The following is a 22,807-nucleotide window of genomic DNA, read 5'->3' on the forward strand; positions in this document are numbered from 1 at the left end:
ACCCATTTGAACGTGACTGAAACTAGAATGGCCGGTTGGACACAGGGTGTGCCCCCACTGGTACATTTGTCACAAATAAGGGGCAATAATTCAAATGTTTGCAGTCTTAAGGGGGAATAGCCTCAACAAACATTTTATGAAAAGGACTCATTATTCTAGGCCAAATACTTCTTGAGCTATGAGCATCACAAACAAAAAATCCACTATTTTGGCTATTTCAAGGGTCATAACTCTGTAATAAGCACTAAGATTCCCAAGAAGAATGGCAAATGAGCAAGATCATATCATGATAAAGACTTAGGCAAGGTTTCATGAAATTACATCAAATACTTTTTGAGCTAGGCACATAATTAGGTGAAAATGTGCATTTGTAACTATTTCAGGGGTCATAACTTTAAATATAGGTGGTGGAGTCAGCCAAAAAACAAGAGGTGCACAAGTTTATATCATCATAAAGACTCATGCAAGTTTTCATCCATTCATATCATGCACTATTTCAGCTAGGTGTGTCACAAGGTGAAAATGTGCATTTTTGACTTTTTCATGGGCCATAACCCTAAAAATAGGGGGCGGAGACAGTCAAAAAATAGGAGGTACACTAGTTCATATCATGAAAAAGACTCATGCAAGGTTTAATGAATTTATATTGAACACTTTTTGAGCTAGACCCGTCACAAGGTGAAAATGTGCATTTTTGACTATTTCAGGGGCCATAACTCTAAAAATAGGGGGCAGACTCAGATGAAAACTAGAAATTGCTTTCGTAAAAAAAAGCGCATGTCTCCCCCAATGCAAAGTCCTATAGGCAAGAAGTCAATAGGGGTCAGGAACAAAAGTCAAAGAGACACTGATGGTTGGCTGCAATAGGGATCATCTATTTGGCATGTCCAGTCATCCCGCTAAGTTTCAACCCTCTTGGTCTAGTGGTTCTCAAGTCACTGTTCAGGCTCCTGTGACCTTGACCTTTGATCAAGTGACCCCAAAATAAATAGGGGTCATCTACTCTGCATGTTCAATTATCCTATGAAGTTTCAACATTCTGGGTCAAGTGGTTCTCAAGTTATTGATCGGAAATGGTTTTCCATGTTCAGGCTCCTGTGACCTTGACCTTTAACAGAGTGACCCCAAAATCGATAGGGGTCATGTACTCTGCATGTTCAATCATCCTATGAAGTTTCAACATTCTGGGTCAAGAGGTTCTCAAGTTATTGATCGGAAATGGTTATCAATGTTCAGGCCCCTGTGACCTTGAACTTTAAGGAGTGACCCAAAAACATATAGGGGTCATTTACTCTGCAGGAACAATCATCCTATGAAGTTTCAACATTCTGGGTCGAGAGGTTCTCAAGTTATTGATTGGAAACGGTTTTCGATGTTCAGGCCCCTGTGACCTTGACCTTTAACAGAATGACCCCAAAATCGATAGGTGTCATCTACTCTGCATGTCCAATCACCCTATTAAGTTTCAACATTCTGAGTCAAGTGGTTCTCAAGTTACTGACCTGAAATAGTTTTCAATGTTCAGGTCCCTGTGACCTTGACCTTCGACGGAGCGACCACAAAATCTATAGGGGTCATCTACTTTGCATTACCAATCATCCTATTAAGTTTCAACATTCTGGATCAAGTTGTTCTCGAGCTACTGATCGGAAATGGTTTTCCATGTTCAGGCCCCTGTGACCTTGACCTTTGACAGAGTGACCCCAAAAACAATAGGGGTCGTCTCCTCCATAAGCCCTACCAACCTATGAAGTTTGAAGGTTCTAGATCAAATGGTTCTCCAGTTATTGCTCGGAAATGAAGTGTGACATACGGATGGACAGGGCAAAAACAACATGTCCCCCATGGGGGAGACATAAATAGGAGGTGCACAAGTTCATATCATGATTAAGGCTCATGCAATGTTTCATGAATCTATATCAAATACTTTTTATGCTAGGCATGTCACAAGGTGAAAATGTAACCTAGTTTTTGGCCCAACATGACCCAGATTCAAAATCATCCAAGGCTTTATAATAAAACAAGAGCTGTCCGTAAGACAGCCAAGCTCGACTATTCGAAATATTGTTACAGAAGCAGGAAATTATTACCCAAAATGTTAAATATCAAAAGAGTTTTAAGTTTGAAACGGGACATAATTTGACCAAAATGCATATCAGAGTTACGGGACTAGTTTTATAACCCCGAAGAAACATATGTTAAGTTTCAATTCCATATCTGCATTAGTTTTGGAGATAGTAACTTGCATGTAAAACTTTAACCAGAATTTTCTAAGTCCAAAAGGGGGCATAATTTGCTCAAAATACATGTTAAGAGTTATGGAATTTTTCCCAATGAGGTTGGTAACTGACCTTGAAAAAGAATAAATAAGTTTCAAAGCTATATGCCTTTTGGTAATAGCTGTATGTACTTGCACGCAAAACTTTAACCAGGATTTTCTAAGTCCAAAAGGGTGCATAATTTGCCCAAAATACATGTCAGAGTTATGGAACTTAATTCTATCAACTAGTTTTATAACCCTGAAGACATATGTGAAGTTTCAATTTAATATCTACATTAGTTTTGGAGATAGTAACTTGCATGTAAAACTTTAACCAGGATTTTCTAAGTCCAAAAGGGGGCATAAATTTGCTCAAAATACATGTCAGAGTTATGGGACTTGACCCAGTGAGGTAGGTAATTGATCTAGAAAAAGAAAAAATAAGTTTCAAATCTATGCCTTTTAGTAATAGCTGTATGTACTTGCACGCAAAACTTTAACCACAATTTTCTAAGTCCAAAAGGGGGCATAATTTGGCTAAAATACATGTCAGAGTTATGGGACTCGACCCAGAGAGGTAGGTAATTGATCTAGAAAAAGAAAAAATAAGTTTCAAATCTATATGCCTTTTAGTAATAGCTGTATGTACTTGCACGCAAAACTTTAACCAGAATTTTTTAAGTCCAAAAGGGGGCATAATTTGGCCAAAATGAAGGTCAGAGTTATGGGACTTGGTACTATCAACTAGTTTTATAACCCCGAAGACACATGTGAAGTTTCAATTCAATATCTGCATTAGTTTTGGAGATAGTAACTTGCATGTAAAACTTTAACCAGAATTTTCTAAGTCCAAAAGGGGGCATAATTTGCTCAAAATACATGTTAGAGTTATGGAACTTGACCCAGTGAGGTTGGTAATTGACCTAGAAAAAGAATAAATAAGTTTCAAAGCTATATGCCTTTAAATGATAGCTGTATGTACTTGCATGCAAAAACTTAACCAAGGTGTGACACCGACGCCGACGTCGACGCCAGGGTGAGAAGAATAGCTAGACTATTCTTTGAATAGTCGAGCTAAAAATTCTGAACAAGTATAATGATAACAGAATAAACAAGAAGGCCAAGATGGCCCTATATCACTCACCTGAGTAACACACCATAACAGTGTAAACATGTTTTACCTAGTGATTTCATGGAGACATTCTGACCAACTTTCATTGAGACTGGACAAAAAAACGTGGCCTCTTGAGTGGAAACAAGCATTTTCTTTGATTTGACCTATTGACCTAGTTTTTTTACCCCACATGAACCAGATTCAAAACTGCCAAAATTTCATGAAAACAAATATTCTGACAAAGTTTCAGGAAGATTGGAGCATAACAGTGACTTCTAGAGTGTATACAAGCTTTTCCTTTAATTTGACCTAGTGACCTAGATGATCTGAAATCATCCAAGACTTCAATGATAACAAACATTCTGACCAAGTTTTATGAAGATAGAATATAAAATGTGCCCCCTACGTAGTATAAACAAGCTTATTCTTTGATTTGACCTGGTGACCTAGTTTTTGATCCCACATTACCCAGATAAAAATTCATGTGATATTTCATGCAGAAAAACATTTTGACCAAGTTTCATGCACACCAAATGAACAAGAGTGTTTACAAGCTTCTCCTTTGATATGATTGGGTGACCTTGTTTTTGACCCCATATGACCCAGTTTCGAACTTGGCCTAGGAACCATCAAGATAAACATTCTGACCAAAAGCTTTTCCTTTGATTTGACTGGGTGACCTAGTTTTTGACACCATATGACCCAGTTTTGAACTTGGCCTAGAAATCATCAAGATAAACATTCTGACCAAGTTTCATGAAGTTAGGGTCATTAACCTTTGATTTGACCTGATGACCTAGTTTTTTATCCAACATGACCCAGTTTCGATCCAGGCAAGATAATCATTCTGTGCGAGTTTGTATCAAATCAAAGCATAAATGAAACCTCTATATTGCTGAGAGCAAAAATAGAAATTTTTGCACCTTTCAGGGGCAGTAACTCTAGCATCCATGAAGGAATCTAGCTGGTTTTCGAAAGGAACCAAGATCTTATTGTGACCTAAGTTGTGTGTCAGTGTGGGTAAAATCTAATATAAAATGTCACTATCGTGTTCACAAGGAAAAAATTAACATATTTTGACTCTTTCAGGGGTCAATCAGGGGCCGTAACTCCGGAACCTATGACTGGATCTGACAGATTCATCATGGAATCAAAAATTAATTGTTGTTGAAGATATTTTGCAAGTTTGTATCAAATCAAACCATAAATGAAGTCTCAATATGGCTGCAAAAGCCAAAATAGCAAATTCTGGCCCTTTAAGCAACGTTGCATCTAGGACGTGCGATTCCCTCATAATTTTGGTTGATTGTGCTGAGTTCTTGCCTAATGCACGACCAATCGCACGCATGTATCGGCTGTTCGTGTGTTTCGATGCTGAATCCTTCTGACAGCAATATAAACGAATCTCCGCCATTTTTAACCCATTCTGGACCAGTATCTACACCGATATTCATCAGCGTTTAAGTTAGTAGTGATGACCATTACTGGTATTCGTCTGCATGTTAGTGTAACACATGTAAACAAAAGAAAAGTTTTATGCCGCTCATAGTTTGCTGATAATCAGTGTTAATAAAAAGGTTTGCTCTTTTTCTGTATTAGCCCCCCCCCCCCCCCCGCTGTCTCTAGATTTGCCACTATAATGCCACCCTTTTCAATGGTGGAGTATTTAGACAATGTTCCACCTAAAATGCCACCAAAATGGTGAAAAAATGAACAGACAGTGGCATACCTGTTTTCCACTAAATTCCACCTTTTCCCACTTGTGTACACCTTTAGGTGGCAATAAGTGGAGTATTTAGACAGTTTTACACCATTATGCCACCATTATGGTGGAAAACATGTTTGCCACTTATTTCCACCAATTGCCACCTTCATGGTGGCAGTAAGTGGAGTATTTAAACAAATTACCACTAAAACGCCACCATAAGGGTTGTGGCACCGACGCCGACGCCAGGGTGAGAAGAATAGCTAGACTATTCTTTGAATAGTCGAGCTAAAAATTCTGACCAAGTATAATGATAACAGAATAAACAAGAAGGCCAAGATGGCCCTATGTCACTCACCTGAGTAACACACCATAACAGTGTAAACATGTTTTACCTAGTGATTTCATGGAGACATTCTGACCAACTTTCATTGAGACTGGACAAAAAAACGTGGCCTCTTGAGTGGAAACAAAAACGCCACTATGGTGGCAGTCCTATTTTCCACTAAATGCCACCAAATAGCTGGCAATAGGTGGAAAATAAGTGGCAACTAGTGGAAATCGGCTGCACCTGCTGGATCTGAAAAAAATCAGTAGTAAGCAAAAATCAAATTATATTAATATATTCTTTATTTTTATGCAAAAATCAAAGACCCTTCACAAGAAATCACAAAAGATCTGAACACGAGGATCAGGATGTTGTCAATGCAGCCTTATTTTTTCATATTCCAGGATGGCTTAAGTCTCCAAATTTCGCTCCTTTGGATGTAAAGCCATTTTCCAGCACACATCTGTAACAGAAAACCATACATCTATTAAAAGATATATTTTTCCTAACATTCTGAATGATTTTGCAGAAAATTGTAAATTTCCTCTAGGAAATATGAAATCAAAAGACTGAACTTACTCACTGACATAACAACAAACTCTACAAACTTAATCTTTGTCAAATAATATGCCACATCTTTATTAAAACTGTGAACAGTTTCATCAAAATCTACATTGTAGAAAAATTTCTATTTACTCAAAAGGATACATTGTTTTGTGGGAATACATGCATCTTGAATCAATAAAAGTGCAATAACAATGCAAGAACTTGAGATTTGATGAAAGATGTGGAAGCACCATTGCTCCAAAGCGATTTACACTTTGGTCAGATTTCATGAATATCTATCAATGGATTAGTTGTTATGTAGGAATTTATGGACTGAAAAACAATTAAAGGGCAATAACTCTGGTTACTGAAGTGATCCTGATGGAAATTGCACATGCAATGCTGTCCTGTAGGTCAGAGACCACCAATTCCAAAAAGTACAGGGAACTTACTGGGAATGAGGTAAGTGTATACCTGGGAATAAGGTAACGTCTGTGCGTTCTGATTGGTCAGTCATGTAAACAAACCCAGGAAGTGATAATTTTTTCAAAATTGATATTTTTTCACTGCATTTACAGTATTTTATTATATATTTTGACAAAATTTGCTGCATTTTATGTGTATTGAAAAAAAGTTTTATCAAACGAATTTCTCCCGCCATGTCAATGATGTAAACAGGGGGTCATCTCATTCACACGAAAATTACTTAAATAAAGTATCACTATTCATATGTTTTTCGTCCAATATTTTGGTAGAACTAAGATAGTTCTTGAAAAACTTTTAATTAGATATACATGTTTCGATGTATGGAAGGCCGTACACACCATAATGTTACAATGTAAGTCTATGGGAAAACAATTGGTGGTCTCTAACCTATAATAGAGCTAAAACATGACTTTCGTCGGAAGCCATCACAGGTAATGTAAATGGCCACAAATCTGTCGTAAATGATGTAGAAAGACGTTTTCGTGAAAAAATAAGCGTGAAATTTGATCTTTTTTTAAAATTGTGGCCTCTTTTTTTAACAGGTGTGCCCATTTTCATCTGAGCGTTTGGGCCAAAAAGGATCATTTTTATCTCTGTAATGTTAGAGAATGATCAAAATTTTTAGACCTTATTTCTATTTTTTACGGAATGAATCGTATTTCAACTTCCAAGTCAAATCAAATGCAGATAACTGAAATTTTCACGAAAAGATGCAATCTGACGACGACAGGGACTGAGTCTGGGCATATAAATCGACAGGGGGTGACCTCAGTTAACTCTCCATATCTTTCTTAAAACTGAACATTTCTTGATGAAACTTTGTAAGACATTTGGTATTGGATCATGTTTCACAATATCACTGTAAAATTGGAAAACGTGATATGAAACATTCATCTATAGGTCAGAGACCACCAATTCCAAAAAGTACAGGGAACTTACTGGGAATGAGGTAAGTGTATACCTGGGAATAAGGTAACGTCTGTGCGTTCTGATTGGTCAGTCATGTAAACAAACCCAGGAAGTGATAATTTTTTCAAAATTGATATTTTTTCACTGCATTTACAGTATTTTATTATACATTTTGACAAAATTTGCTGCATTTTATGTGTATTGAAAAAAAGTTTTATCAAACGAATTTCTCCCGCCATGTCAATGATGTAAACAGAGGGTCATCTCATTCACACGAAAATTACTTAAATAAAGTATCACTATTCATATGTTTTTCGTCCGATATTTTGGTAGAAAGGCCGTACACGCCATAATGTTACAATGTAAGTCTATGGGAAAACAATTGGTGGTCTCTAACCTATAGTGATCTACATTTTTATAAAGTTTCATGAACATCCATTAATAGATACAGGAAATATCCCTATTTTTTACCAAATCAAGCGGAAATACTTCTTTTATTAAGTAAATAATTGAGCAGTGTTAATGAGCTTATAATAATTACATGAGGTTTAGTGATTCTATAGACTAAGCTACTAAAATAATTTTCCAATTAGAAGCATTTTCAGTTAATCTGACAGACAGATGAAACAGAAAGGACAACACCAAAAATAATATCCCTATGCCTTTGGCAAAAGATAATAATGGCACTTGGCCGGGTTTTTCATCACATTTATAATTAATATTTCTCATATAATATGCCAGGAAATTCTATTAATCGGTGTATTTCTTTAAAAGAGATAGGTAAAATTAAGGGTTATTTAAACATTAGCTTTTATAAAAACATATAATATTTACCTGATTCAGAATTATCTTGATATGTTTCTTTCATTCAGTAATAAGCTGTATGCTGCTCAGGTATACAGTCAGGCAGGCAGATCATGTCACAAAGTTGCACTTTTTTCACAGAAGGTTCCTGGTATGAACAGTTTAAAGTACATATTGTATCCTAAGTGCTAATCAATAATGTAAATAATTACAAAATGATACAATTTTACAAGCACTGTTATAAACATGATTGAGCTATATTCCAGAAATTTTATCTGGGATTTATCCATCTGCCAAACTTCCCAAGACATAAAAGGAGATTTGTTGATTTTAATTTCAAGCAGTTTTGTAAAATTAATGTTGTTTCAATTCAAGTATTTGTTAAGATTTAGTAAGTAAGACAATGTTAAAGCCAGTAATAATTAAAAAAAACAAGCAAATTCGATGAATTGGTATCCCCCGCCGAAAGGGTTTGTGGTGAGGAATGGCAAAAAGATATATCCAGCAAAAAGTTAAGGATGTTAATAAGAAGCAAATAATTTCATTAGTCAAAATCAATTTAACAGAAAACAAATGTTTAATTAAAGAGTACATAATAAATGTATGATACTTTGATCCTGACTTAAGAATTTATTTTGAATGGGATATGCTTACTGTAATAAGCTTAGCTTTTACAATTAAATGCAGTTAATTGAAATGTGAGCTTGAAGTTTAACGGGAATGAAATATTGTCTTTGAGTGGTTTGGCACCAGGTGTTGCTGTTTTACATGTACATTAAAAGATCAGATGTCCTTAAGAGAACACAGGTAAGATATCTTGAAACGGCTGAGGGCAAGGTTTGTGCAGTCACAACATAACATGTTGAAGGTTTGAACATTTAAAAAAAAAAAAAAAAAAAAAGGAATGGAAATATATATATCTATATATAGATATATGTATATATTTATTTTTTTAGGGGGTGGGGGTGCAGGGGAATGGGAGAGGAAACAAAATTTCACATGTTGATTATAAATATTGACTGAAAATTAAAAATTAAAAAAAAAAAAAAGGTAAAAGGGTGAAGTTGGAGGGGGGGGGGGGCAGAGGATGCATGATCAGTGGTGGGCATGACTGGATGGGGAAGTGAGGTGGGGGAATGGTACAACTTGGAAGGTTTGAAAAAAATCTAAAATAAGAAATGAAAAAAAAAAAAAAAAAAAATTTTTTGGGGGGGGGGGGGGGGGGGGGGGGGGGGGGTGTGACCAAGGCAAGTGGGTGACCAGGTGTGGGTGCGCAACTTCACATGTTTATAATAAATGTTCACAGAAAAGAATGAAAGAAATTTAATGAAATTCTGCCAAATGGTAAGTTTGTAATGTACAAATATGTGGATTTTTAGACAATTAAAGGGCAATAACTCTGAAGTTACAAAAAGAAATCCTTACAAAATTGTCTGTGCACAACCACATTATAGTGCTCTAAATTCTGTTAAAGTTTCATAGTTCTAGGTCAAATATGTCAAAAGTTATGATGCAGAAATTGGCATATCTATAGATCTATAGTACCCTATATAGTTAACACTAGAAACTTCTAAGGGCCATAACTCTGGTGTTACTTGGGCAATCTGTCTGAAACTTGATGGGCCCCATAACCTCATAGTGGTGAACATGTATATGAAGTTTGTTTGAAAAAAATCTAAAATAAGGAATGAATTTTTTTTTTTTTTTTTGGTGTGGGGTGGTGGGGGGGGGGGGGGGGGGTCGGGGGGGGGGGGGGGGGGGGGGGAGGGGGGGGGGGTGGGATCAAGGTAAGGGGGTGGCCAGGTGTGGGTACACAACTTCACATGTTTACAATAAATGTTCATGGAAAAGAATGAAAGAAATTTAATGAAATTGTACCAAATGGTAAGTTTGTTATGTACAAATATGTGGATTTTTATACAATTAAAGGGCAATAACTCTTAATTTACAAATAAATCCAAATGAAATTGTGTGTACACAACCACATTATGGTGATCTAAATTCTGTTTAAGTTTCATAGTTCTAGGTCAAATATATCAAAAGTTATGATGCAGAAATTGCCATATTTATAGTACCCTATATAGTTAACACTAGAAACTTCTAAGGGCCATAACTCTGGTGTTACTTGGGCAATCTGACTGAAACTTGACGGGCCGCAAGAACTCATTGTGGTGAACATGTATATGAAGTTTTAAATAAATATTCCCAACCATTTCCTAGATATGGCTCCGGACGGACGGACGGACGGAAGGACGGACGGACGACGCCAAAACTATATCCCTCCGACTTTCGTCGGGGGATAATAAATAAACAGTATAATATTGTTACCTCTCACAATGTGTTTCCATTTTCTCCCTGACTGACTCATCAAATGCCAGTTTTCAAATTTTGGTATTACTACACAGATAAATTGATTCCACACATACACTATTTTGGTCAGCTAAAGAAGGTGTCACATACTTATGTTGTAAAGCTATTGTAAAAGCATCCTTTTATATACACTTCTTTTTTTCAATTAATGAAGAGAAAAGGCAAGAACTATTTCTTTGCATCTGACCTGATGTTTGCCTGCATATATGAATCTTAACTGACCCAAATTCCACCTGGGGTTGTTTCTATACATTAGTGTGGGAGCTTGTAACTTGGTCTTTCATTAATCTTATCTTTAACCAACTTTCATTCATGCAGAAATAATACGCTGCAGACACATTCAAAAATGATCTTTTCAGATTCAGCCAGTACAGCCAATTTCCACTAGTTGCCACCTATTTTCCACCTTTTTCTGTCTTTCAGAATTGTTGATTGAAAAAGTGACTTATTAATATTTACATTGAATATAATACAAAGATATAATAAATAATAATAAATATTCTGTCTCACAAAATAATCAAAGTTCACATTTTCTGTATATCACTCTGAATATTATTTTTGTCCAGCTGGAGACAGCATAGACTTATTCTCATTTTAACGAAACCTTTTGAAGAAGGAGCCTGGTTATACTGTTTTGCAGATGTTGGTCAGTCCGTCAGTCTATTGGTTGTTCGGTATGTAGACCAATCGGTTTCCAAATGATAACTCAAGAACACTTGGGCCTAAGATCATGAAACTTTATATTGAGGTTGGACATGACCAGCAGTGACCTCTATTGACTTTGAGGCCAGTAGGTCAAAGGTCAAGATCACAGTGACCTGGAACAGTTAAGCAGTTTCCAGATGATAACTCTAGTACTCTTGGGCCTAGGATCATGAAAGTGAATGGGAAGGTTGGTCATAACTAGCAGATAACCCCTGTAGATTTTGAGTTCAGTGGGTCAAAGATCAAGTTCACAGTGACCTGGTACAGTTAAACTGTTTCCGGATATTAACTTGAGAACTCTTAGACCTAGGATCATGAAACTGAATAGGGAGGTTGATTATGACCAGCAGATGACCCCTATTGATTCTGAGGTCTGAGGTCAATTGGTCAAAGGTCTAGGTCACACTGACCCAGAACACTAGAACATTTTTTGCCCAATAACTAGAGAATGCTTTGGTCTAAGATAAAATTTGATACAGAAGTCACTTTTGACTTGTAAATGACCCATAATTATTGATTTGAGGTCAGTACATCAAACATCCAGTGCACAATTACCAAATGATTTCTGTTTCTTGTACAGTTACTGAATGCACCAAGGGTGGGGGTGGGGGCATTTTGTGTTCTATGAGCTGTTTTCAATGTGGAGCAAAGTCAGGGTCCGTGTCAATTAGGCCTGAAGTTTGAAATTTAGTGTCCATTATACCTTGATTCCACCCTGAGTCCATGTAAAGATTTTTGTACATGGTAATCCAATGTCTTACAGTTTGCTTTTAAATCAAACATCACAAAAATTTCTAAGTCCGTATTATCCACTTAACAACACTCAATTTCCACCATGAAAAAAAAACTATGTTCTACTTTCCACCAGATTCCACCTTTTTGCCACCATAAAGAAAAATTATGTTCAAATTTACACCTTATGCCATCTAAATACCACCAAAATAAAGTCGCATTTGGTGGCAAATTTACCACTTGTGTGGAAAAAAGAGTTGAATTACACCAAACGCCAGCTAATGCCACCTATTTCCACCAATTGCCACCATTTTTCCATGGAAGTAAGTGGCAAACAGTGGCATTAGGTGGCAAATCTAGGGACGGGCGGGCCCTCCCATTTTTCACCACTAGATAATGCTACACACCAAATATCAATCCCTAGGCCCTGTGGTTTTGGACAAGAAGGTTTTCAAAGTTTTTCCCTATATAAGTCTAAATAAACCATGTGACCCCAGGGCGGGGCCATATTTGACCCTACGGAGATAATTTGAATACTATTTGTAGATGACCTCTACATGATGCTACATAGCAAATATCAAAGCCCTATGACCTGTGGTTTTGGACAAGAAGATTTTCAAAGTTTTTCCCTATATAAGTCCATAGAAAACCAAGTGACCTCCAGGGCTAGGCCATATTTGACCCCAAGGGGATCATTTGAACAATCTTGATAGAGGACTGCAATAGATGATGCTACATACCAAATATCAAAAACCCTATGACCTGTGGGTTTGGACAAGAAGATTTTTAAAGATTTTCCTTTTGGTTGGCATGGCAACCAGAGTTCTTCATGGAATTCAATTCTTTGAACAATTTTTAAAGAAGACCATCCAAGGAACATCCCTGTGAAGTTTCATCAAAATTGGCCTGGTGGTTAAGGAGGAGATGTTGTTTAAAGGAAAGTGTAGATGGACGTACAGACAGATAGACGGCTGGACGGTGAGCATTCACAATAGCTCACCCTGAGCACTCTGTGCTCAGGTGAGCTAAAAATGCAGCCCCTATTGCATACACACTGTTTTTCTATTATTTTCACAGGTGACCTAGTTTTTGAACCCCTATGACCAGATTCGAAACTGGGCTAAAGATCATCAAGATAAACATTTTGACAAAATTTCCTAAGATATGGTCATAAACTTGGCCTGTTTAAAGTTTCAAATTTAAACTGTGGACTATAGGGTGTCTTTCCTTTGATCTGGCCTAGTGACCTAGTTTTTGATTCCACCATTCTGTTTCAAACTTGACCTAGAAATCATCAAGACAAACATTCTGACTAAGTTTTGTTAAGATTGAGTCAAAACTATGGCCTTGAGAGTGTTCACAAGCTTTTCTTTTGAATTGACTGTCTGACTAGTTTTTGACCCCACATGACCAAGATTCGAACTTGACCTAGAGGTCATCAAGACAAATATTCTGATAAATTCTCATTAGTTTCAAACTTAAATTGTGGTCTCTGGAGTGTTTACAAGATTTCCCTTTGATCTGGCCTACTGACCTAGTTTTTTAACCCACATGTCCCAATTTCGAACTTGACCTAGCGATCATCAAGACAAACATTCTGACCAAGTTTCATAAAGATTGAGTCACAACTGTGGCTTCTAGAGTGTTCGCAAGCTTTTCCTTAGATTTAACTGGGTGACCTAGTTTTTGACCCCACATGACCAAGATTCAAACTTGACCTAAAGATCATCAAGACAAACATTCTGACCAAGTTTCATAAAGATTGGGTCACAACTGTGGCCTCTTGAGTGTTCACAAGACAAATGTTGACCAATGACGCACGCTGGGCAATGACCGGTCACAATTCCTCAACTCCAGTGTTCAGGAGAGCTAAAAACGGGGAGAATTCATGAAATATTGGTGTTATAACCCTCATGCCATATGATGTGGGTGATGATGAGGAATAACTATTTTAAGTTTGAAGCACATCCCTCAAGTAACAACAAAGATAATAATGAGGAAGTGCATCAAAAGTTTAACCAAGGTGTGGATGCGGAAGGACGCCAACGCCGGGTCGAGTAGGATAGCCCTCCATTCTTCTTATAGCCGAGTTAAAAAGCACTGTTATGTGTGCAAATGATTATGTTATGCTTTTTCTTTGCAGAAGAAATATTCAAAACATGATACCTCATTCCTGGAGCTGTCAGCTGTTTTGCTTATGTGCTCACTTTTCATCATTCTGAAATACATATTTGTCTTCAGTTTTTTTTGGTGTTTTTTTGATTGCCTAAGACAGATCTTCAAGATAAGGGTAGTCTCACAACAAGTGAAAGACTGCAAATGCTGATAAAATCTTTTTATATATTGTTGTTGTTTTTAGATAAAACAAGAGCTGTCTCCATAGGATGACATATGCCCCCGATGGCACTTTAAATGAATAGTTATGGCCGATGTTCGAGTTTAGGACCTTTGACCTACAGAGCTGGGTCTTGCGCGCGACACGTCGTCTTACTGTGTCGCACATTGATGCGTAGTTATTTTAAAATCCATGCATGAATGACAAAGATATGGACCGGACACGCCCATCAATGCACTATCATGAAAAAAGACCATTAACATCTAAGTGTGACCTTGACCTTTGAGCTACGGACCTGGGTCTTGCGCATGACATGTCGTCTTACTGTGGTACACATTCATGCCAAGTTATTTGAAAATCCATCCATCGATGACAAAGATATGGACCGGACACGCCCATCAATGCATTATCCCTTAATGTCTAAGTGTGACCTAGACCTTTGAGATACGGACCTGGGTCTTGCGCGCGACACGTCGTCTTACTGTGGTACACATTCATGCCAAGTTATTTGAAAATCCATCCATCGATGACAAAGATATGGACCGGACACGCCCATCAATGCACTGTCCCTTAATGTCTAAGTGTGACCTTGACCTTTGAGGTACGGACCTGGGTCCTGCGCACGACACGTCGTCTTACTGTGGTACACATTCATGCCAAGTTATTTGAAAATCCGTCTATCGATGACAAAGATATGGACCGGACACGCCCATCAATGCAATAACCTTTAATGTCTAAGTGTGACCTTGACCTTTGAGCTACGGACCTGGGTCTTGCGCGCGACACGTCGTCTTACTGTGGTACACATTCATGCCAAGTTATTTGAAAATCCATCCATCGATGACAAAGATATGGACCGGACACGAAAAATGCGGACAGACCGACAGACAGACGGTTCAAAAACTACATGCCTCCCTTCGGGGGCATAAAAACAAGAGCTGTCTCCATAGGATGACATATGCCCCCGATGGCACTTTGAATGAGTAGTTTTGGCCGATGTTAGAGTTTAGGACCTTTGACCTACGATGCTGGGTCTTGCGCGCGACACGTCGTCTTACTGTGCCACACATTCATGCGTAGTTATTTTAAAATCCATGCATGAATGACAAAGATATGGACCGGGTATGCCCATCAATGCACTATCATGAAAAATGACCTTTAACGTCTAAGTGTGACCTTGACCTTTGAGCTACGGACCTGGGTCTTGCACACCACACGTCGTCTTACTGTGGTACACATTCATGCCAAGTTATCTGAAAATCCATCCATGGTTGACAAAGATATGGACCGGACACGCCCATCAATGCACTATCCTTTAAAGTCTAAGTGTGACCTTGACCTTTGAGCTACAGACCTGGGTCTTGCGCGCGACACGTCTTACTGTGGTACACATTCATGCCAAGTTATTTGAAAATCTATCCATCGATGACAAAGATATGGACCGGACACGCCCATCAATGCACTATCCTTTAATGTCTAAGTGTGACCTTGACCTTTGAGCTACGGACCTGGGTCTTGCGCGCGACACGTCGTCTTACTGTGGTACACATTCATGCCAAGTTATTTGAAAATCCATCCATCGATGACAAAGATATGGACCGGACACGAAAATTGCGGACAGACTGACATGCCGACAGACGGTTCAAAAACTATATGCCTCCCTTCGGGGGCATAAAAAGTAGCAGAGGCATAATGATAAGTACCTTCGTACCATTTTGTAGATCTGGTGTTGATAGTGAAAATATCTGGTGTTAGGCTTACTTGTTCGGCTTAATGGGATCAGGGCTCCGGAAATGCTTTTGGTGCAATTGGGTATTTGAAATCTGTATTGGGTAAAAATAATATTACCAAGGCTTTACAAAAGTAATTGGGTATTTCACCTATCTGGCTGTGTATTTCACCTATCTGGCACAAACATGTTTTTTCTTTTGGCTAAGTTGCACCGGATGAAACATGCTTACTGTTACAGTATATATCATAAACCAGGTCCGACTATTTTTCTACATGTACATGCTTGTAAGCCAATAAACATGTGTATTTCAATTTATAGTTCTAATTATGTGTAACTTTAACCGGGATGGATATTTTGTTTCTCTAATTGTTTAATGTTTCATGGGATATTTTTGCACTTTAAATGCAGTCGAAAATCAGTTCATACACAATATCCCGAATGATGTATTCACCACAATATGTGCTCTCCCATAAGATGTCAGCCAGTTTTGGTGGCACTATATTATCACAAACAGAAAAAGTCTTTGTTGAACAACAAAATATCCTTCTATTTTGTTAATTTGTGCTGCAACGACCTCTTTTAGTACTAGAAGTAGTCATTTTATCGGCATAATATTTTGTGTACAACACCGGTAAGACTGAAGGGTCCTGTGCTTCTTTCTGATAAATAGTTATCTGTTCTGCCATAACGTATAACCAGTCTGATGTCTTGTGTTAAAGTCTCGTACCTGTTCTATAATATAGAAAATTCTATACACAAGCGATTTTTAATGAATTGGGTATTTGGAATTTTAATTGTATTTCAGTACGCACACTGTATGAATTCATTTGGGTTTTCTGCAACTTTCATTGCGTAAATACGCAGCTTGTCTGGAGCTCTGATGGAATGTCTTATTTTATAATCTGATATTTCATATCTGCCATCCCTCTACAGCAACAGTCAAAAGTTATCACACTGTCTGGAAACGCCCTTTTATTTGGTCTAAATTGGTGTTTAAGACTAGAAATTAAAATTCCAACATGAAAATTAGCTGGAATTGGATACTCGGGCTTTCAAGTGACCTGTAATGAAAAACTAAGAGAAAAGTAGAAGCCTCAGATATAAACAAGAGGGCCATAATGGCCCTATATCGCTCATCTGTTATTACTGCACTTAAGGACAAGAAGGTCAAACAAGAGGACCATGATGGTCCTGAATCGTTCACCTGCCCCCACATGAACTGAGTATGACGTTGTTTTTTCTATTCTTTGACACAGTAACCTAGTTTTTGAACTCATGTGACCTACTGTGACCCAGTTTTGTACTTGACCTAGATATCATAAAGGCGAACGTTCTCACCAATTTTCATAAAGATCTCATGAAAAATATGGCCTCCGGAGAGGTCACAAGGTTTTTCTATTTTTAGACATACTGACCTAGTTTTGACCGCATGTGACCCAGTTTCGAACTTGACCTAGATATCATAAAGGTGAACATTCTCACCAATTTTCATGAAGATCCATTAAAAATATGGCCTCTAGAGAGGTCACAAGTCTTTCTATATTGAGACCTAGTGACCTAGTTTTTGACTGCAGTTGACCCGGTTTCAAACGTGACCTAGATAACATCAAGATGAACATTCAGACCAACTTTCATACAGATCCCATGAAAACTATGGCCTCTAGAGTGGTCACAAGGTTTTTTCTATTATTGATCTACTGACCTAATTTTTGACCGCACGTGACCCAGTTTCAAACTTGACCTACATATCATAAAGATGAACATTCTGACCAATTTTCATACAGATCCCATAAAAAAATGTGACCTCCGGAGAGGTCACAAGGTTTTTCTATTATTTGATCTAATGACCTAGTTTTGGATCGCATGTGACCCAGTTTCAAACTTGACTTAGATATCATCAAGGTGAATATTCTGACCAATTTTCATGAAGATCCATTGAAAAATATGGCCTCTAGGGAGGTCACAAGAATTTTCTATTTTTAGACTTACTGACCTAGTTTTGGACCGCAGTTGACCCAATTTCGAATATGACCTAGAAATCACCAAGATGAGCATTCTGACCAATTTTCATGCAGATCCCATGAAAAATATGGCCTCAACATGAGGTCACAAGGTTTTTCTATTATTTAACCTACTGACCTAGTTTTGGATCGCACGTGACCAAGTTTCGAACTTGACCTAAATATCATCAAGATGAACATTCTCACCAATTTTCATGCAGATCCCATGAAAAATATTACCTTTAGAGAGGTCACAAGGATTTTCTATTATTTGACCCACTGACCTAGTTTTTGACCGCAGTTGACTCGGTTTCAAACTTGACCTAGATATCATCAAGATGAACATTCTGACCAATTTTCATGAGATCCAATGAAAAATATGGCATCTACAGAGGTCACAAGGTTTTTCTATTATTTGACCGACTGACCTAGTTTTGGACCGGACGTGACCCAGTTTCAAACTTGACCTAGATATCATCAAGATGAACATTGTGACCAATTTTTATGAAGATCCCACGAAAAATATGGCCTCTAGGGAGGTCACAAGAATTTTCTATTTTTAGATCTACTGACCTAGTTTTTGACCACAGTTGACCCAATTTCGAACTTGATCTAGAAATCTTCAAGATGAACATTCTGACCATTTTTCATGCAGATCCCATGAAAAATATGGCCTCTAGAGAGGTCACAAGGTTTTTCTATTATTTGACCTACTGACCTAGTTTTGGATCGGACGTGACCCAGTTTAGAACCTGACCTAAACGTCATCAAGTTGATCATTCTGACCCATTTTCATGCAGATCCCATGAAAAATATGACCTCTAGAGAGGTCACAAGGATTTTCTATTATTTGACCCACTGACCTAGTTTTTGACCACAGTTGACCCAGTTTCAAACTTGACCTAGATATCATCAAGATGAACATTCTGATCGATTTTCATACAGATCCAATGAAAAATACGGCCTCTACAGAGGTCACAAGGTTTTTCTATTATTTGACCTACTGACCTAGTTTTGGACTGGACGTGATCCAGTTTCGAACTTGACCTAGATATGATCAAGATGAACATTCTGACCAATTTTCATGCAGATCCCATGAAAAATATGACCACCAGAGAGGTCACAAGGATTTTCTTTTATTTAACCTACTGACCTAGTTTTTGACGGCACTTGACCAAGTTTCGAACTTGACCTAGATATCATCAAGATGAACATTCTGACCAATTTTTATGAAGATCCATTGAAAAATATGGCCTCTATGGGGGTCACAAGGATTTTCGTTTTTTAGACCTACTGTCCTAGTTTTGGAAGCACATGACCCAGTTTCGAACTTGACCTAGATATCATCAAGATGAACATTCTGACCAATATTCATAAAGATCCCATGAAAAATGTGACCTCTAGAGTGGTCACAAGCAAAAGTTTACGCACACACCCACGCACGGACTGACGGACGGACAATGGACGACCGACGCTGCGTGATCACAATAGCTCACCTTGTCACTTTGTGACAGGTGAGCTAAAAATCATAATCAAGATCAATCAAAAGAATTATCAGAAAATATAGTTGAAATTTTCTTAAAGTTACTGCAAATAAAATTATTTTCAAATAAGGCCAGTAGTTTCATGCAAGAAGTTTTAGCCAAATGGGAAAATGAGTCCCTCCCCCAGGCAGCCACTTTTTCAATGAATCAAAATTATTTGAAGGAATTTGGTAGAGGGTCACCCAAGAAACATTTGTGTAAAATTATTTTGAAAACGGACCAGCAGTTTCTGATAAATGATTTTCAAAGTTCTATATAGGCATATAGGGGAAAATAAGCAAATCCCCTTGGGGGCCATGTTTTTTGCTGAATCAAAATTATTTGAAGGAATATAGTAGAGGGTCACCCATGGAACACTAGTCTTGTGTAAAATTGTTTTGAAATCAGTTTTCTATATTGCCACAAGTCCATAGGACAGGAACAACAAAGGGAAGAAATTTAACCAAAAAAAAAACAAAAACAAATTCTTACAAGGTACAGATATGTCAAAATACACCTAAAAATACGAGGTACCATCCATGTTGTACCACAGAATAGTGGTCTCAGTTTTTCGCTACAGCCAATAATAATTTCGAGTTAATAAATGACACATACATCTGGCACTAATGCTCCGCCGTCGTTATCAGTAAATTTGATAATAAAATTTAAATATGAATGTTATGCCGATTTCTTTTCAATTTAAAAGCATATTAAGGGAAGTAAAAACTCCCAGACCTATACCCTATGTTGTTTTCAATAAAAATACCATCTCAAAATTCTAACACTGAAGCTGAGGGTGCCGGTGTCGACAGAAAATTTTGTCGAAGAGGGTGCCCATGCCGGGTGCAGAGAGTCAAGAGGGATCCTGTGAGGGGATCCCGTGCATCAACAAAATTGAAAGTAGGGCGTTTTTAAGGAAACATGATAAAAAATATCCACATAGTGTGTTTGACACGCCAATTGTCCAATTATTTCGTGAACCGTAGTTCACGGTCGAAAAACTAGGATTAACAATCGATAAACCAGGTTTTTCGAATACTAACCTATATTTTCGAGTGAAAACATAGGATAACGCCGTGAACCATAGTTCACGCTCGTAAATGTAGGTTTACGATTTTAAACCAAAGTTCACCGTCGTAAACATAGGTTCACATTCGTAAACTATGGTTTATGAGCGTGAACCGGGGTTTACAAACATAACTAGAACTGTCACAGGAGTGACTCATACCCCCACCATACGGTCTTGTCACAGAAGAATGGCAACCATAAGGAATCTTAAAAATACTTTGGAGTACTTCATCCTGGGCTTCCACATATAAGTAATACTAGTATAATACTAGTATAGTAATACTAGTAAATATATTAAATCTCTAATATTAGAGATACACTAAAAGTGAATACAAAGAAGTGTCTTACCGACCCATGTTACCACGGAAAAATGTTTTTACTTTTTACATAGGACTTATAATAAAAAAGATTGAAAATCTAAAAATAGGATTTCTAAAAATAGACTAATTCCTGGAATTTAAGGGGAAGAAACTCAGTACAAAGGTTAAAAAAAGGTTACTTCCCTTTGGCTCTAAGCCAATCAGAATGAGATATAGTGAAAATACATCAAAATTAACATTAAATTCTAGGTAAAAGGGGACACAATTCAAGAAAAATAGTGTCAGAGTTATGCACCTTGTGTCACATGATGTGGGTGATGAGGTGGAACATCTATTTTAAGTCTGAATCAAATCCAGTCAGTAGTAATTGAGATATAGTGAAAATACATCAAAATTAACCTTAAATTCTAAGTAAAAAGGGGACATAATTCATGAAAAATTGGTGTCAGAGTTATGCACCTTGTGTCACATGATGTGGGTGATGAGGTGGAACATCTATTTTAAGTTTGAATCAAATCCATTTTGTAATAATTGAGATATAGTGAAAATACATCAAAATCAACCTTAAATTTAAAGTAAAAGGGGACATAATTCATAAAAAATTTATTTCAGAGTTAAGCACCTTATGTCACATCATCTGGGTGATTAGGTGGAACAACTATTTTAAGTTTGAATCAAATCCATTTAGTAATAACTGAGATATAGTGAAAATACAACAAAATTAGCCTTAAAATTTAAGTAAAAGGGGACATAATTCATGAAAGCTTGGTGTCAGAGTTATGCACCTTGTGTCACATGATGTGGGCACATGATGTGGGTGATGAGGTGGAACATCTATTTTAAGTTTGAATCAAATCCATTCAGTAGTAACTGAGATAAAGTGAAAATACATCAAAATCAACCTTAAATTCTAAGTAAAAAGGGGCATAATTCATAAAAAAAATTGTGTCAGAGTTATGCACCTTATGTCACATGATGTGGGTGATGAGGTGGAACATCCATTTTAAGTTTGAATCAAATCCATTTAGTAATAACTGGGATATAGTGAAAATACAACAAAATTAACCTTAAATTCTAAGTAAAAGGGGACATAATTCATGAAAACTTGGTGTCAAGAGTTATGCACCTTGTGTCACATGATGTGGGTGATGAGGTGGAACATCTATTTTAAGTTTGAATCAAATCCATTTTGTAATAATTGAGATATAGTGAAAATACATCAAAATCAACCTTAAATTTAAAGTAAAAGGGGACATAATTCATAAAAAATTTATTTCAGAGTTAAGCACCTTATGTCACATCATCTGGGTGATGAGGTGGAACAACTATTTTAAGTTTGAATCAAATCCATTTAGTAATAACTGAGATATAGTGAAAATACAACAAAATTAGCCTTAAATTCTAAGTAAAAGGGGACATAATTCATGAAAGCTTGGTGTCACAGTTATGCACCTTGTGTCACATGATGTGGGCACATGATGTGGGTGATGAGGTGGAACATCTATTTTAAGTTTGAATCAAATCCATTCAGTAGTAACCGAGATAAAGTGAAAATACATCAAAATCAACCTTAAATTCTAAGTAAAAAGGGGCATAATTCATAAAAAAAATTGTGTCAGAGTTATGCACCTTATGTCACATGATGTGGGTGATGAGGTGGAACATCTATTTTAAGTTTGAATCAAATCCATTTAGTAATAACTGGGATATAGTGAAAATACAACAAAATTAACCTTAAATTCTAAGTAAAAGGGGACATAATTCATGAAAACTTGGTGTCAAGAGTTATGCACCTTGTGTCACATGATGTGGGTGATAAGGTGGAACATGTATTTTAAGTTTGAATCAAATCCATTTGGTAATAACTGAG

The 22,807-nt window shown here is 37.1% G+C and overlaps 1 protein-coding gene across 3 annotated transcripts in view; it reads right to left on the minus strand.

The window, feature by feature from the left end:
* The window catches only part of LOC123531281 (oxidoreductase NAD-binding domain-containing protein 1-like), a 96,541-nt gene that overhangs the window by 44,255 nt on the left and 29,479 nt on the right, over nucleotides 1–22,807 (minus strand). For 2 of the 3 annotated variants that reach the window (XM_045312104.2, XM_045312103.2), the window contains exon 2: nucleotides 14,126–14,177. In XM_045312104.2, the coding sequence (XP_045168039.2) occupies nucleotides 14,126–14,177 (52 nt within the window). Of the gene's footprint in view, nucleotides 1–14,125; nucleotides 14,178–15,997; nucleotides 16,118–22,807 lie in introns of all 3 variants that reach the window. The other variant, XM_053517505.1, reaches the window with a different exon arrangement.

This window comes from Mercenaria mercenaria, chromosome 11 (genome assembly GCF_021730395.1).
Source record: "Mercenaria mercenaria strain notata chromosome 11, MADL_Memer_1, whole genome shotgun sequence".
Lineage (NCBI taxonomy): Eukaryota > Metazoa > Mollusca > Bivalvia > Venerida > Veneridae > Mercenaria > Mercenaria mercenaria.